This window comes from Sitodiplosis mosellana, unplaced genomic scaffold (assembly GCF_009176505.1).
Source record: "Sitodiplosis mosellana isolate CC-2019 unplaced genomic scaffold, AAFC_SMos_1.0 Smas_scaffold_2, whole genome shotgun sequence".
Lineage (NCBI taxonomy): Eukaryota > Metazoa > Arthropoda > Insecta > Diptera > Cecidomyiidae > Sitodiplosis > Sitodiplosis mosellana.
Window position 1 is genome coordinate 8,748,475 of NW_022595245.1, and position 18,053 is coordinate 8,766,527.

The following is an 18,053-nucleotide window of genomic DNA, read 5'->3' on the forward strand; positions in this document are numbered from 1 at the left end:
TGAGCGTAGATTAACAGCCTTTGTTGAGCATAGAGAAGCAATTCAAACAAAGATTAGCGTCGCCAAAGAGAGAAAAAAAAGGTATGATATTTTCGATAATATACGTTCAAGTTGAACGGTTCAACGAAGCCAAAATTAAGCAAAATCGTTTGGATTGATTGCGATCTGTTGCAAAGGTGAAACACATTGTGACGTCAAAACAGAACTCGTTTAGTAAACGACATTTACTACGGCTACCGTAGAATCGTTGAAGAGAAGAGGCTTGAATGGTTGTCATGCGATAGAACCACGTGAATTACGTTGTTTTTCTATGCTTCACAAAACCAGATAAGAAATGGACGTAGCTAGAACTATGAATCATTTGACAAAATAAATTGCGTGATGGTGTGGATCAGAAAATGTGTGCCAGTTCGGAAGAGAGTGAGAGAGAGAAAGAAAGCGAAAAATACCTACCTATAATTTAATTCATTTCATCAGAAAAAAAAATATTTCTTTCTAAGTAAATTCATTGAAAATGCGATAATTTGTTGCAGTGTTATCATAAAAATGATACAGTATGATGATTTCCGCGTGCGCAATTTGCCGCTGTTGTGGATAAAACATATGATTTCAACCCAATACATGCATACATTTTTCATTCGGTTCGCTATTTATAGGCTTCGTACGGGAACGAACACGCGTACATACATATCATAGCCACTTGAAAATGAACCCCAGATATAAAGTATGTCTTTACTGGGCACCAACACAAGCAAACATCATCCGATCATATGAGAGCACCGCTCAATAGTTCTCTCTCTCTCTCTCTCTCTCTCTCTTTCTCTCTCTCCTTATATTTCTACTATTCAGAAAAGCGTTGTACCAACGACACGAATGCAATTTGCGGATATATCGTCTTGATAGATTCATTAACAAGCTATTTGACGCGCAAACACTGTTCTAAACACGAGCTAGTGGCTCTCGTTCTTCGTCTCTCACTGTTTCGGTGTTCTTTTTGTGTGGCCTTACGCGAAGCAAAATATAGCACCTTTACGAATATGCTGATTTTGCTTGGTGTTTGATTCGGTTTAGTTCTGTTTTTTTTTTCGGCGAAAAAGACGAGCAAAAAGTGACACAGGGAAATAAATGAAGAATATACGTCAAAAGTGCGCAAATGTAAATGTGTATTGGTTTGAATCGTGTATACCGAAAAATTGTGTGCTGTGCTTGAAATGGTAGTTGTGTATATCGTATTCATGCGATACTTGTGTAGTACAAACAGAATAGCAACATCACCAACAAGAGTGAATATCCACGAATTTGAGTTGCGCAGGACGTAACCATACGCTTACACACGTTGTTTCAATTTATTATTACTATTATTTTGGCTCCTAATATTTTCATCAATGTATTTTTACTCATTTCACTTGAAAAGTCAAAAGCATAGCCAACCAATTGTTTAACCAAATCATCATAGTGTCGTTGTGTATTCGCTATTATCTTCTCTTTTTTTTTAATTCTCTATCCACCTTCTTATATATTGTGTAGAACGCAGAAAACAACAACAATTTCCATTCCGTTTTCGAATGGAACGATTAAAGTAAAAGTAAAAAAAAATAAATCAAAAGTTATCCAGTACGTTCGAGACATTTGTAATATCGACACACTGTTGCATTGAAGAAAAGTGAACCGATTATTTAATTCCCGAAACAGAAAGTGATAAAATACCAAAACAGAACCATGTTCGCCCGGAATATTTTGTAAGTAAATGCGTGTGTGGTTTGTGGCGTTTTTTTTTTCATTCGTCAAGTGTAAAAATAGTGTTTATCGGGGCCAAAAAGGAAGGATTCATTCTCTATCGAATTTGACACGCGAGTGTTTTGTGCTCATTGATTTTTCGCCGTTTAATATCGGCAAGTGCTGGCTACATTACGTAACGTCCGTCGTCAAAAATAGTGAACAGCTCCCCGAAATCGATTAGTTATGAACGCGGAAGACGCGTACCGATACAATTTAGAAAAAAAAATTCAAAACCCATCCCACAGAAGAAAGTCATTTTCGCTTCTGTTTCCTGTTACGTAATCCACGAATCTGGCGAATTTCAATGTGTACAATGCAAATTAGAGGAATATTTTTTTTTTAATTAAGTGTCAGTTTTCATTGATCACATGAAACGAATTTATGATACAGTGGTGTTTTTACGATGTAACTCGGAAATTCAATGGAAGAAGCGGGAACTAAATGAGAAATGAAAAAAACTTCAAATGTCATCGCAGAAAAAAAACATTTGCTCAAAGGAAGCGATTGTTTGTCAGCCACATGCCAAATGTTGTGAGCAGCTGAACAGAAGTTTCAATCTCGTGAGCAGAACAATTGTTCAGCGTAAAGTTGTGAAATTTTTCTAGTGAATCAATCACTTATTTCTTGTTAACTAAAGACTTTGTTATTGAATTTTCAACTACTTAGTAGACTATCTACTTTGGCCGAATATGTTTCACTTTGAATACAACCATCTTTTGATTGGGATGGTAGCCAAGATGATTGATGAAAAAACTGCGAGAACTGTCAACTTAAGCACAATATTTACGTAAACGAATCTTGTCAATCGTCATCAGTTAACAATCTCAAGCATTGGCTGTTTATCTATCATGTTTCGAAGAACACTGATATCAATGTAAACAAATCGAGTGGAATTTAATTGGTACAAGCATTACTGTGTGCATCACATCGCGCAACAAGACTTCGTGCATTTGTTTCAATGGTTTTGCTTTTGTTTGGTCGGTTTGAATACACAAAACAATATTGTTGGCCGCACGAGAACTTTGTTTACAGTAATTCTAACGCGATTTCAATGGCAATGTCATCATTCAAGGGCGACACATTACCGGTGCACGATATTTTTGTTCGCATGCTCATCCAAAACTCACTTTCTTCTTCAGTTTTTTTTTAGCTTGAACAATCATTTCAGTTTTTTCGCTCAACTTTCTCGATTTTCTCTTTCATCGCCTCAAGCGCATTCCGTACGTTCAATGACAGCATTTATTAATAAATTATTAATAGGTTGACCATACGACGACGCCAATTTCGACATCATTTTTTATGTCATATTCAATTCAAGCGGAGCATTTCTTGCATGGTCTGTCGTCAGTGTGTGGAGCATTTGAGCGCATGCAGCGAAAAGATAAAAATATTTGACCTTCATGCGACTAAAGTCGTCGGTTTATCCGATTTTTGTGTTTTGCTTACATTCTCTCACTGGCGGTGTAAATGAAGCGTGAATGCAGTGAAAATGAATATCGATCAAGTCTTGTATCAAATGGATAAATTCACGAGGAATGAGAAGAATTAGGAAAACAATGGTAACCAGGAAGAGTTAGTCGATTATTGTTGGTTTGTTGACTCAGTGAGTGTGTTTTTTTAGTCGATATATTGCTTGATTATGCAAACGATAAGATTAGATAGCGAGTATGTGTGTGACATGTACACAAGCCCACCGCAATAAAATACGCAAAAGCTGAAAAAATACGCAATAAAATGCTGTTGTTGTTCTTTGCTATTCTCTGAATTAATGCTGACATTTGCTATCTTTGCTTGTCTGATAACATGAAATTATGTTGTTGACCTTCCGATGAATATTTACGATTTTATCACAAAATACCAAACGAATGCATCTAGCACTAGTATTGCTGTTTCAACTTGTTGCAATACATGCTACTCTATGACCTAATTCTACGTATTTTCCTAACCGAGCATATCTCAGGGTTTTATTTTTGTTTATTCAAAATACCATGTTTTATCGTAAACATGTCAACTTCGCGCTGAACAATCGCGCTAATTAATTTTCAGTTCGAAAATTAATTTTCGTTTCAATAAATTTAATGAGTTTTTTTATGGAATATTTAATTGGGTTTTAATGAAAAAATTTTCCGTTTATTAATTTTTGCGTATTTCTTTTCACAACAGAAAATGCGGTTCGCCGAAAAAGCAAAACCTTTCCGCAATCGGAAGAGTGTTGGGTGCAGCTGGACCAGCGGCTTCAAGCGAGAAATCGCAACAACTTGTAGTTCCTTCACGTTCCTATGCGTTTGAAGTGACAGGAGATATTATTTGCCCAGGATTTGTTCAGGGTATCGATCATCTACGGGATCCACGTCTGAACAAGGTACTACTGCTTTTGATTCGAGTGCTAATTCTGGATTTAAAATCAAAGAGACTTTTATTTCACAAAAATTTATCTAAATTTTAGGGTTTGGGATTTACATTGGAAGAGCGTCAAGTGCTTGGTATCCATGGATTGCAACCGGCTCGGTTTAAGTCACAAGAAGAACAAATCGAATTGTGTAAAATATCGATAAATCGATACCAGGAGGATTTGAACAAGTATTTGTACTTGATCGATTTGCAGGATCGAAACGAACGATTGTTCTTCCGCCTTGTATCTGAAAATGTGAGTTATTAACATCTAAATTGAAAATCCATTCGGATATATGGCAAACAACAAGTTGATGCATTTGTTTTAGGTCGCTCAAATGATGCCGATTATTTATACTCCGACGGTGGGATTGGCCTGTCAAAAATTCGGTTTAATCTATCGCCGACCAAGAGGATTATTCATCACGATTAACGATAAAGGGCATGTGTATGACGTGATTCGGAATTGGCCAGAGCCAGATGTACGTGCCATCGTGGTGACAGATGGCGAACGAATTTTGGGCTTGGGAGATTTGGGCGCTTGCGGTACTTTTACATGAAATCAGCTAAATTAAGACAATTGAAACTCATATTTACTTTTGTTCATTAAGGTATGGGCATTCCAGTTGGAAAATTGGCCTTATACACGGCACTTGCCGGCATTAAGCCACATCAATGTCTGCCAATTTTGATCGATGTTGGCACAAATAACAAGGATTTGCTCGAGGATCCACTGTACATTGGTCTGAGACAAAAGCGCGTCGTTGGCTCTGAGTATGACGAATTCATCGACGAATTCATGGCTGCCGTTGTTAAGAAATACGGACAAAACACACTCATTCAATTCGAAGATTTCGGAAATCACAACGCTTTCCGATTTTTGGACAAATACCGTGACAATTACTGCACATTCAACGATGACATTCAAGGTACAGCTGCCGTTGCAGTTGGTGGCTTGTATGCATCGTCGAGATTGACCGGTAAAACGTTTGCTGATGCCACGATTATGTTCGTTGGTGCTGGCGAAGCTGCCATTGGTATTGCTGATCTCTGCTGTAAAGCTATGGAAGCCGATGGAATTTCGACAGAAGTAAGATCGCAACTACGGTTTTTCGCATTTGATCGAAAATACTCAAACGTGATTTCAATGTCATTTAAATAGGATGCTAGAGGTAAAATTTGGATGTGTGACATCGATGGTTTGTTGACCACCACACGTAAAGATGGAAGTTTGGAAGGTCATAAACAGCATTATGCCAAGGGCTGCCAACCAATGAAAGACTTGGCCGAAATTGTCAAAGAAGTGAAACCAACGGTAATACCACCCACTTGTCTCTGTAAGACAAGAGATTCATTCAACTAATTTTTTCTTATCAATTGTCTCTCACCAGATATTGATCGGTGCATCTGCCACGCCAGGATTGTTCACACCGCAAATCCTCCAAGACATGGCCAAATTCAATGAGAGACCAATCGTGTTTGCTCTTTCGAACCCAACGAGTCGTGCGGAATGTACCGCCGAAGAAGCCTTCCAGAACACTGAAGTATGAGTTCATGTTTTGAATAATCATTAAATTTTCAGTTGAAAACATGAATTTTCATTGAAATTCTAAATTAGTGAAGAAGGTTGATTTAAAGTCAAATTTTTTATTTAGGGTCGAGTGATTTTCTGTTCTGGATCACCATTTCCAAATGTCACGTACAATGGCAAAACATTCAAACCGGGTCAAGGCAATAATGCCTATATTTTCCCAGGTAATTTCAACGAATTTCAAATGCATATTTGCCAAAATTAACCCATTTATTTATCATTTGACAGGTGTTGCCCTTGGTGTTATTGCCACATTGATGCATCATATTCCAGATGATGTGTTTTTGATTGCAGCCCGTGAATTGGCCGCAAGTGTTCGAGATGAAGATTTGGAAGTTGGATCGTTGTATCCACCATTGGATACAATTCGTGAGGTGTCATTGAAAATTGCCATTGGCATAACAAAATACGCTTATTGCAAAGGTATGGTAATTGCCAGGAGGGTTCAATTCAAATACAATTTTCTTTTCAATTTTAGTTCAATTTCTTTTGATTTGAGTAGAATTTTCGATAGAAAACAATCCCATCCAATATTGATATTGATTCAATATGCTACTATATGGTATTCGTCGAAATCAACTCGCTTATGAAAAATTACAAATTGAGTAAACGTATACATGTTTTATGTTGGAATACTGGATTTTCTTTCGCTTGAAAGTGCTAGTAAATAAATTGAACACATTGCACCAGAACTGTTTATGTGAACGCGATTGATTTACTCGTGCTTGTGCTGACGGTGGAATTTTCAGTTTTGTGTAGTGCACTTTCTTATACATAAACACTCAAAATGACACAGAGTTTTAGTTTGCACTTAACTAAGCGGTTACACATATTAGTAAATGGAACAATCACTGAACAAATCAGAGAAACAAAATGATTCGAAATTTACTGCATACTCTCCAAAAACATTGGAGTCCAACACATACAACCCAATGAATTGGCGACAATGAAACACAAACAAAACATAAACAAACCGAATAGAGAATAGAATTCACCACAGTTCAAAGTGGCTTGAATAACACATCGGTCAATAAGTCCCGAGCCTAACCACCAAGTGGCAACACTAATGTCAAACCCATATCATTTTCGAAAACTACAACCTTTTTTAGGAATCCAGTCAAAATTTGAGCCAAATCCGACCATCAGTTCGCTAATTACAGCACTTTAAATGAAGCAATTTTCCAATTTTCCAAAATCATGGAAAAACTGCATTTCTCCTCTCGATTTGACACATGTATTCCAGAAGAAAAACGAGCAGGAGTACCAAACCCATACTATGATTAGTTTATGGCATCCTTAGGCTTTCGAAATCAATCATTAGATATGGAAGAATTGAATTTATGCATAGCCATAAGAGCGATTTTGTCGATAAGCCTCCAAATTGTTCAAAATATGTGGTTTTGGAAGAAATCATTGCCAAAATCCGTTAAGTGATATCGGAATTCTCAAATGTGATAGTTCATAGATTTGCTAAGGCCATAGGGCAACTAACTCAAGCTATAGTTACAACTTTGCATGGATATATGCATATGAAATACTCAATCGAAAAAGCCTTGCCGCGTTTTTGGATATGGAGTAGATAGAACAGTTTTTTGGGGATTCGAAGCCCGTTTGGAGCTGTATAAGTAAAATTTGAATAGGGTTTTGCCTTTATATATTAGAATTAATGTATTTTGAGTTCATTTGAATAGATTCGATCTATAAATTGCGGGTAGAAATCGCCAAAAACGGTTTGTAGCGACCAAGGTCGCAAAATATGAGTTCGGGCATTATTAGTGGATTTAGGTATAGAAAAATATTCGCGAACCAGTGGGAAAGATATAAAACAACATGAAAAGTCACTTATGCATCATTTTAGACCTATCCGAATGTCAAATCTTGATAAAACATAGCAAATTTGGCGAAGAAAACTATGTTGTTCAAATGCGAGTTTCATCCAGGTCAAAGAACTGTTTATATGGTGATATAATTGAACGAAATTGGTTTCAAACTGCTTCACTAACCATTGTATTTTTTAGGTCTGGTCATTCTCTGAACTCTCCACATGAATATACTTGAATACAATGCATCAGAAGAAAGTTATACCGTTTTAACGGCAAAATTGAAGCATTTTCGGGAGTCTTTCTCTCGTATAGCTGTAACTAGCAAACTGATGGTCGGATTTGGCTCAAATTTTGACTGGATTCCTAAAAAAGGTTGTAGTTTTCGAAAATGATATGGGTTTGACATTAGTGTTGCCACTTGGTGGTTAGGCTCGGGACTTATTGACCGATGTGTTAGTAAGCAACAACAACAACAAACCATATTCAATAAAACCGATTTCAATTCTTCTTTGTACCGTGCAGACAACATATTGTATACAGGTGCAGAGATGCGTAAATATTATGAAAGAAAGGGTATCGCTGCCAAAGGTAATACATACGCGCATCATGTTCATTACGCTTCGTCGCGTCATTTTTCTATTCTTATGGAAGAGAGTAAAATGCTAATTTCTTTATTTGTGCAAATGGGCATGTAAATAACAAAAAATTCTAAAGCGTCACATTGTTTGATTTCCCATTGGTGTTGGTATTGGTAATGGTTTTATCTGGTGTGGTTAACATAGATCATATTATAAAAATGTTCCGTTTTTTTTTGGCTTTATTTTTCAAAATTTAACCACATTTTCTGTTTATCATTTGTGAAATGGTCTATTAACAAATTGAGTGGTTGCCCTGGGGCAACATAGAATTATTGTTCAAAAAATAAACACACAATCTGAATACTTGGACAGGCTACATCTCGTACAGCATTGTCATGACAGCTGGTCGTTACTTTTGCATTGTTTCGGTAATGACAGTTGCTGTGATTATTGTACAATGGTGTGTTTGTTCATGTGCGCGGTGGTGATGGTCCCTTTAATGTGATGTGCAATCCAAAGATGTGTAATAATAATCAAAACAACGAAGAAAAAAACACAAACTTTTTTCGTTGTTGTTTTTATTGCGTAAAAAAAGAAGCTGAAAATTAATTTGAAAAGAGGTCCTTCGTTTGTTCCTTCCAATTCTCCCTTGGTGACCACATCATTTTAACACAAAAGTTTACATTTGCCGGCCGACAAAAACAAAAAGACAACATTAAGATATATTGGGATAATGAACCATTTAAACTTTTGAGGACCAAAATGTTTTTTTTTCTCTCCTAAGCGTTCATTTAACTTTTTCTGTTCAAATTGAGCAGCCCAATTTTGTTCAATTGAAATTTTCTTATTGTTGTTCGCCCGTCATTTTGTAACCAACTGGAATGGTATTGAATACAGTTAAGAGAAACATGACAAACTAATTGAATTTTATCCAATTTTAACTCGCAGGCCTAGCATCAACGTATCCTGAGCCCGACGACAAGCGAAAATGGCTTGAAGATCAACTGTACAACTTCAACTATGAGAGTTCGATGCCAATCACATGGAAATGGCCTCAACCAACACCAATGAAAACACGCGAACTGAAACCAGTCAAACTCACCGAACGCGAAGAAATTTAGTTTAAATAAAGACAATTCGACTCGTTAAATGCACTACAAAATTTATTAGAAGAAAATCATATGATATGGACGATTCTAAATTGACTTGAAATTCAGTATTTCCGATTTTGTTTAATATGAATATATTATCTGTTTAACCAATTGCATACACACACACACACACATACAAGCAGTAAGTGTGTAGAACGTTCTCATAAATGCCTTTTGATTTGAGATAAAAGAAACAAAAATTCTCCACCAAAATTGTATTGAAATTAATTCCTTTTTGTCATTTAATGCAATGCATTTAATTTGATTGTAGATCATTACCGAAAAAAAAAATTGATCGTATGAATTGTTGAATGAAATTTAATTTCGAACAAATTAATTTAATTATTACTTTGTTGCATAGCAATGAAAAATAAAACGAAAATGACCAGAAATTATTTATTTTCCGACGTGAAATTACTCCATAATTTGGCTAGTTGTTGTGATAGTAGCCAAATAAACAAACACACAGTGTTCAATTGAATTATAATCCATGAATTTTGTGTCTATTTCCATCCTCCGCAATTAAAGACACACATACACGTGGCAAATCCACTTCAAATCATTTAAAATGAAAATTTGTTGAATAGAAACGCAAAAATATACACAAAAATTAATCAAAAACAGGAAAATGTTCGAAAGAAAAATGATTTTATGACCAAGGTCACACATGCATAAATAAAGGAATATTTCTGTTAACTAGAATGAGCCATTGTTTTGTTTTGTTTCTTTCTTTGTCTTTCTCTTTCTCTTCCTCATGATCTCTAGCTCCATCTTTTTCTTGCTCCATCTGTTGCTCTCTCTCACTCTTACACTCTTTCTTGTCCTCTGCAAACACTACCTACCAAAAATGTTCCCGGAATAGCTCACTGGCCCACATTTACCTTGATATGTTCTGCCTGTTAATTAAAATGCAAACATTTTGTTCCAATAATAACCGTTTATTTTCGTTCTAATCAAGGACCAATAACACAAGTAAATGTTTACACAACTAATGTTTGCGTTTTGCTAAAACATTCCTTTTTTTTGGTTTTGTTTTCTGTAACAAAAAATAAAAATCGTCATCTTATGATCTAAATGCAAATTTAACGAATTTATTGAGAAGTTCATTTGTTTTGTTCAACGTCCGGATGTTTATGGAAAATATAGTTTATCTTTAAGTTGGTTGATTTCGGTGAGGGAGTAGGGGGATGGGTGGTGGTGATTACGATAATTCTACGTAGATTCATAGTTCAATTTGAACTGCTGCATTTTAAATGGTGCTGGTATTTCGTTGTCTTTACTTTGACAGCAAATGTGTAAATTGTGTGAGTGCTGTTGTGTGTCGTGATTGTGTGTATTTTTTTCTTGTCTGATCAATTGTCACTAGAGGCCGTTATAACAGGCATTTGCCATTTAATTTCTATCTGGTTTAATTTGTTTCCTTTGGAAATGTAGTATAGCGATCAAAAATCCGATTCTAATTCTGATGCAATTGTGTGCGTATGCATAAATGGAAGAAATATTTTGGCTTCATAATTATGGTATCAGATTTTTAAGGCATGTTAGGTAATGGATGATTTTTCCGTCGCTCTCTTACTGTGAATTTATTCATGATTGTGTGATTTCTTTTCCCCGTTCTGGTTTGAAACATGCATTGTGATTATGGGCTTTATCTTTTTTCTCTTCTGAATAATGGCTTAAGCATTCAAATACAAATGAGTTAATGGGTTTATGTGTGTGAAATATGTTGAGTCCAAAAATTACGGATTGATTGAAAGCATGATTACAATTGTTCATCTTAATCTCTACATTTGTCAGTTCAACTGTGTGTGTGTGTCAGTATTTCATTATTCTAAATGATTATCGGTTCGTGTGTGTGTGTATGCCATGCTAATTGAGACCATTACTCTTTGTAAATCTATTCTGCGCTGAATGCTTTAGCTGAAAACCAATATGGTTTTGGTATTTGTATATTCTCATATCTACGTTTAAATTTTATTTTATGGTGGAAATGCAGAGTTTTGTGAATATATAGTGATTGATTTGCGAAATATCGGAAGAAATTGTTATAAATGCATTAGTTTTAACAGCTCTCTCATTTGTGTTTTAATCAAAATATTTTATTCTGAATGACTTTGTTGTCTCTTTTTTGTTCTATCGCACTATTATTAGAAAACTTAATAGAAAAAAAACACGCCGTCTTTCTACTAATGACTGACTTGATTTTACCATTTAATTGTGAGCATCGTTGATTGTACATGATTTCAATGCTCGATGAAGTGTGTTTATATTTGTTTTAGTGTATATGATTTACTCTGTGATATACCAAAAAACATGTCTTCTGAATTAAAGCTTAAGTTTCAAGGACACAACACTTTCGGTTGTTTCAAGTGTGAAAAGTTCTAACTTCTTCTAATGAGAATGAAACAAACGGCAACGTCCCGTGTTTTTCTTTTTCTTTTTCTTTTCTCTTGTCTCTTAAAAATTGATTCTAACAACAATTTTACCACTCAATACAATTTTCACTAAATTTGGCATCAAAATTGAAGAGTTTTCCTTAAAATGAAGGGTTTTTTTATTACATTTTTTTTTCAAAATTTGGAATCGATTTCATGCGCAACGATGCCAATATAATTTCTATATACTTTAACATTGTGTGCACAGCACACCGTGTGCTACACAGTATGTATGTGTCAACACACGTTCATTGAACGTGACACACAAATTGCGCTACATGATTGATAGAGTCTATCAATGATGAACACACACATCGCATAATATCTGCATACATTTTTCACTTTGCTTCAACAAAGTGGATATCCAATTGAACATACAATTTCTAATTTACCAATGTCAACAGAGATTAATGGAGGGGGAGGGTATAACTTCAAAATACACTCTAAATATAGTTTATAACAAATTTCAAAGCCGGAATTCAAAGTGATAATTTCCTTGCAGGGTGGCTGAACATGGCATTTGATTTTTTTTCGCTAATTTTCTTTCGATTTTACCTAATGAAAGTGTTTCATAAGCTCTGGATCTCGAGTTTGATGTAACTGAATCGGAAAATTTGAACATTTGATTTGTTTTTTCATTTGGAACAACAAAACAAGAGTCAATTCTTTGTAGCTGAATTCAAATCAATTCTTTGTAGCTGAATTCAACTAAAGTTACTTTAACGCACAAGACGTGGCCGCTGGCACGCGGAAAAGCAGAAAACGAAGAGATTTATCATCAGTCTTATTGATTTCGATTTAGTCAACAATCATCGTTAATCTGTTCGGTATACAAATTTTGCACAAGCAAATCCCATAACTTAAATCCAGCGCGACTACTATGCTGCAATCAGTTGCTTAACTCATATCATAGAGATGAGTGATATTAATAGCATAGCCTGTACTATAGCTATGCATTAGCAATGAATCAAAATCGATAAAATTAACACTCTTACTCACACACATACACCTTATGAAGGATTGTGTCGTCGTCGTCGTCGACCTCGTCTGCGGCGGCAGTGTGAACGCCATCAATTATACCTACTTAGCAAAGAACTTGTCGAATGATGTAACATTAAATTTGATTTGTATTACATTGATAAAAGGTTTATTAACTAGATGAGCGGAGCAGGAGGAGGATTCATTTTAGCTCTGTAGTGTCGAGTGTGTTCGTTTGTATATGAAATTTCTTACTATAATATCAACCTCAAATGTGTCGTCATTCCGCGAAAAAGCAAGAAATTTTCTCACTACTCTCTTAAACGGTAAATATTCTAGCAAAAAAAAACATGTCCCATTGTGTTCATGTAATTTTCCCAACAAAAAATTGTTTTAATCTACGATTATTATTTATTTAACTCCTCTCTCTCTCTCTCTCTCCCTCTCACTCAATTGCAATGAGAAAAGTGACTCATTTATTCTCCCGTTTTTTACTTATTTCTCTCTACATGCAGAGAATCATGTATGATTTTTCGATGATAATTTAATTTTTCAGGTGTTTCCGAATCCCATATTGAGTTTCAAAATAACAATTGAATGCATTATCAGTTATTTATAGTATAGAATCTATATATCTGGGGTATAGCTCTCATTCAAAGCTTCGAAGACATCAGAGAACTGCTATATATCGCGCATGGGAAAGCAATTTAATATAAATTTTGCACCAGAGATGAAAAAACAGCAGCAGCAGCAGCAGCAACAAACAGCAATATGTTGTTTGAATTCAATACGTATCGTTATTATTCGTTTTTTTTTTTGCTTTCATTTTTATTTTGTATCATAAAAAATGTATAATGAAAATATCATCAGCAACACACACACACTCACATCGTTTGATCTGTTGATGTGTTCTCCCGGTTCTCGCTTTGATATCATTTATTCATTTGCGCTCTCGATGAGTGGATTTGTCAGGAACTCATTTCATGATTACATTTTTTTTTTGCGATAATAATGGATATCAACTTCCTTTCCGAGTCGATTTTATTGCTCGACACCAATAAGAATATGAAACGTTTGAGCAATAGCAGGGAAAAAAGGAGTAGAGAGATCGATGTTCTGCTATGGTCGAAGGTGAATATTTTGCTTTTACAACAACAGCAGCAGCAGCAGCACCAAAAAAGTGATGAATATTTCAGAAAATGAAATGTTTTATCGAGAAATGGCATTTATGTTCATTATTCACAGAGTGGCAAAAAGTTAATGAGTGTGAAGTGAATTGATAATGATATTACAACTCTTGCCATAGCATCGAATCGTTGATTCGTAATTTTATCTTGACATTTTGATCACTTCGAATTTTTTTTTTCACATAGATATTGTGAATTTGGAAAACGATAACATTTCTCTGCGATTCAAGGTCTCTCTTGTTACATTTTCCAGTTGGTGAAATTGTCAGTAATGAATTTTCTACTGCTATCGATTGGAAGGACGTCACAAAGGTATGAGCGCCGAGTTCAAGACTTCAAACAACGAAAATGTTGAATTTAAATTTAATGATGCGTAATTTGAAATCAATTTAGGAGCTCATGTGTTGCTTGTTGTAACTTCTTTGAAGTTAGCCCAATTTCATGCTAAGTGCTGTTCTTCCATTGCTCCGTTGATTAAATGCGATAATTGCGCAAATGATGTTTTTTCGTTTCCTTTATTTTTTTTAAATATTCTATATATTTCTTTGAGAAATAATTTTTACCTAATTTTCACTTTGGGACTTACTAGGAGATATCTAATACATTGGCTTTTAAAAGCAAATTGATGTAGAAAATCAAATAAAAGCCAGCATCATTGACAGAAACGTCACAACAACTGCCTGATTTGAAATATAAAATATATATGTATGCATGTAATATCTATAATAAATGAGGAATGGCAATGTTCCTACGGTTGTCTATTTCCCAGGGAAATGAGTTTACATGTTCATATTGAAATGTTCAACGGGGTTTTTCGTTGAAAATGCTTCCAAAAATGTGCTGTTCCTTTTGGCAATAATTGTTTTAACAACTTGTGCATGGTAATTTCTTTTTTCTCTCGTTAAGGCAATTTACATATCATTCTCATAGGCTTATTATGTCTTAAGATTTTACTACTAATTTCATCCGATCGTTCGATCATCCAAATGGATTATATAGTCAAGGGAAACAAATTGATCAGGTGTGGCCTGTGGCGCCGCTTAAATGGCCATTTTTTTTTACTAACAGTCATGATATTAACTCTATAGATTAAACTTAATGCATGTGAAAATCTATTCAGTTTTTGAGTTGAGACATTCGCGTAAAACTTCAATCATTTTTCGTTTAGTTACTTTGACACTTGTGTGGATTCTCAAGACGATTCGCATAAATGTCTTCGTTTGGTGGTATCTTCTCCTTGTGCATTCGATCACGAATTGATTCGACTTCTTTCATAACGCGCAATAAATTGCCACCGGCTAGTTTTGTCAACTCTTCAACCGTCCAACCGAAACCAATCAATTCGGCAAATAAAATCGGGTACTTTGAAACATCTTCCAAGTTACTCGGTGTGCTATTCAAAAAAGGACGGGTTTTTGTGTTCAAACATAAAATGAATTGTAAATGTGCGACGAATTTTCTTTGAAGGTTGCCCATGAGGCAAAATTCGATGCATCAAATGTCGATTTACCCCATTCATCAATCGAGTAGCAAAGCAGAGAGACAGAGAGAGAGAAAAAAAATCGCTGACATTTTCTTATCTCAAGATGCATGGCAAAGCGCATTACATTTTGAGTAGAGCGCAATATTTTTTCAGTCTTCGTCTGCCGTTGCTACTGTTGTGTCACTTTTCTAGTGTTCAAAAGCAGATTAATAATTCAATGTATACTTACTAGTTTATACCGTCATATCCTGCTCCGATGCCAATATGGTCTGCTCCAATAACTCGTTTAATGTGATTCAGATGAGCTACACGGAACGTGTGCAAATGGGATCGACATTTTGAAAAGAACAAAAGACACATACATACAAACTCAATTAATGGTTTCAACAGCGACAGTGCAATAGCAGCACGACACAGAAAGAAAAAAAAACAGCACAGCAACATTTTGCTTTGAATGCAATTTGAATAGCTGGTATTTTTCGCACCAGTGATACTGCTGTCATTACTACCTACCTACGGCATTATAAATGGTTGCATTTTGACCGCAACTCAAAAACACTGAATAAAAGTTGAGCATAATTATTCCGCGATTTTTAACCAGTGACTTGAGCACCGAGTCCTGAACATTCCGGCTTGAATTGCACAATTCATAAGCAGATGAATGAGAAAATATCACAGGTGCTTCTGAAACAGTGATGGCGTCCCGCATCGTAGCCATGGATACATGCGATAGATCCACTATCATTCCGAGGCGATTCATCTCTTTTATAACACGCTGCATTCCGAATGAAGAAGAAGGCGGGGGGAGAGAGCAGGGGAGAGAAAAATAACACGAATATCAAACATTTTGCAAACATTTCAACGGTACAATTTGCTGTCAGCGAACGACAAGAGAGAGAGACAGACACCGACACAAAATAAAACAAATAGAAACAGAAACTACATCTTAAACCGACTCTTACTTTTCCAAAGTCCGTTAAGCCATTGTGTTTGACATCAAATTTTGGTGCATCGGCAAAACTAGAATCAGCCCACGGCGTGTGACATGTTGAAGTCAACGTCAAATAACGTACGCCAAGCATGTAGAACATTCGCAAAACTGCCAGGGATCCACTAATACTATGACCACCCTCAACTCCAATTAATGAACATATTTTATTGTCTTTGTACGCATTCCGGATATCTGTTAAATGAAATCGAACCAAAAACCGGAAGCCATTAATTAAGCCATCAAACGTTTAAACATGTGTTCGACATTCAATCTTTCGCCATTCGATAGTAGAGCGGCGGTGATGGTGCGACAGTGGCTGTGGCAATGACAATCTCCTTCTCACTCCAATTTCAACAAATGTAAAATATACGAATGCTACGTGTTATATATGGCTTAGAACATATACATATATATATATATATATACCGAGCACCATGTTGCTAATGGCAAAAATCTCATACTCCATCACCACCACATGCACCTATGCCGAACACACTAGCACACAAGCAAACTAACAACCGGCAATTTATTTAAATTACCTTCCGCTGAAGTGCATAGAATCAAGTCCTTCGAATATTTATCCGTGAGTCGTATGATTACGTCGATTTGCTCCAATGTAAGCTGAACTGCATCTTTGTATTGCGCTTCGCATGGTACATAAGCCGCCCAGAACTTGAAATATAGCACAATGTTGGTACAAACAATTTAACGAGTTTAATTTTTAAATGTAATTTCGTAATCGCATTTGCCAAACGGAATGCACCGAGTGAGTTCTCGCAAACAATAAAAACGACAATAAAACAGCAAGAAATGAGTGGAAAAGCTAACTGTAGACATGTAAATCGTAAAACTGTATGTATTTACCTGGGCTGCAACTTGACCTTTTTTCATTCGTTGCAAATCGGTGTGACTCCAGTTTGAATTCGACCAAGGCGGTACATTCTTCAAATCGGCATCAAAATTAAATTCGGCCAATTGATTGTGCACGAATTTTCGAATATTGTAAGGCAAATCGTTATGCGCGTCAATCAACGGCACGCTCTTCAACAGTGTGTAAGCAGCTTGAAGTCTTTCGTCAAACGAGTCTCCTGTTTATAACAAATGACAAAATTTGCCCCATCCATACAATTTGGTGTGCGGTTTGCCGTCAAGGGAGAGAGAGAGAGAGCGTGTATGTGGTGTAGAGTGAAGTGAAGTGATTTCAAATGGCATACCGATTGACCAAAAGCCGATTTTTGATCAAATGTTACAACGACCGGTCAGTGTACAGAGTTCATTGGAATGGATTTTGTGTTCGGTAATTTTATGTGTATGTGTGCGCGCCTTGTATGTGAATACGAAATTTTTTTTTCCACATTTCGACAGCCCAACCAAAAGCACATTTTTCTCAATTTCAAACTCATTCCGAACAATCGGAATGAAAAAGATTTATGGACTGCTATTTTAAAGCGATTCCAAACTATGTACCGTATCGAATGTTCAACTCATACTCATAGTTCGTACACATGGGAAATAACTTACATAGATATACACAGGAACATACTCGAAATTGCACGTATTTTTTGAAATATATGTGAAAGTGTCTGTATTTGAAATGCGGAAAGCATGATTGAGTGACTGAGAGAGAGAGAGAGAGAGAGAGAGAGAGAGAGAGAGAGAGAGAGAG

At 35.8% G+C, this 18,053-nt stretch overlaps 2 protein-coding genes across 10 annotated transcripts in view; one reads left to right on the top strand and one right to left on the bottom strand.

Moving 5' to 3' along the window:
• Positions 1-847: 847 nt before the first annotated feature.
• Positions 848-10,015, top strand: LOC129565106 (NADP-dependent malic enzyme). Of its 8 annotated transcripts, none has more exons than XM_055439578.1 (12): positions 848-1,214; positions 1,528-1,739; positions 3,943-4,141; positions 4,226-4,426; positions 4,500-4,716; positions 4,782-5,260; positions 5,333-5,485; positions 5,562-5,714; positions 5,826-5,925; positions 5,990-6,184; positions 8,107-8,172; positions 9,111-10,015. In XM_055439578.1, the coding sequence occupies exons 2-12, from the start codon at positions 1,720-1,722 to the stop codon at positions 9,281-9,283; spliced, it is 1,956 nt and encodes a 651-aa protein (XP_055295553.1). In that variant the 5' UTR covers positions 848-1,214; positions 1,528-1,719; the 3' UTR covers positions 9,284-10,015. The 8 variants fall into 8 exon arrangements, with proteins under 8 accessions (XP_055295553.1, XP_055295557.1, XP_055295556.1 ...); XM_055439574.1 differs by having other exon boundaries at positions 923-1,283; XM_055439575.1 differs by having other exon boundaries at positions 923-1,155.
• Positions 10,016-10,228: 213 nt separating this feature from the next.
• Positions 10,229-18,053, bottom strand: part of LOC129565103 (uncharacterized) — a 32,018-nt gene continuing 24,193 nt past the window's right edge. For both annotated transcript variants that reach the window (XM_055439568.1, XM_055439567.1), the window contains 6 exons: positions 17,252-17,475; positions 16,927-17,059; positions 16,359-16,579; positions 15,910-16,171; positions 15,626-15,701; positions 10,229-15,306 (listed from right to left, as the gene is read on the bottom strand). In XM_055439568.1, coding sequence (XP_055295543.1) covers positions 15,078-15,306; positions 15,626-15,701; positions 15,910-16,171; positions 16,359-16,579; positions 16,927-17,059; positions 17,252-17,475 — 1,145 coding nt within the window. In that variant the 3' untranslated portion in view covers positions 10,229-15,077. The remainder of the gene's footprint in view (positions 15,307-15,625; positions 15,702-15,909; positions 16,172-16,358; positions 16,580-16,926; positions 17,060-17,251; positions 17,476-18,053) is intronic.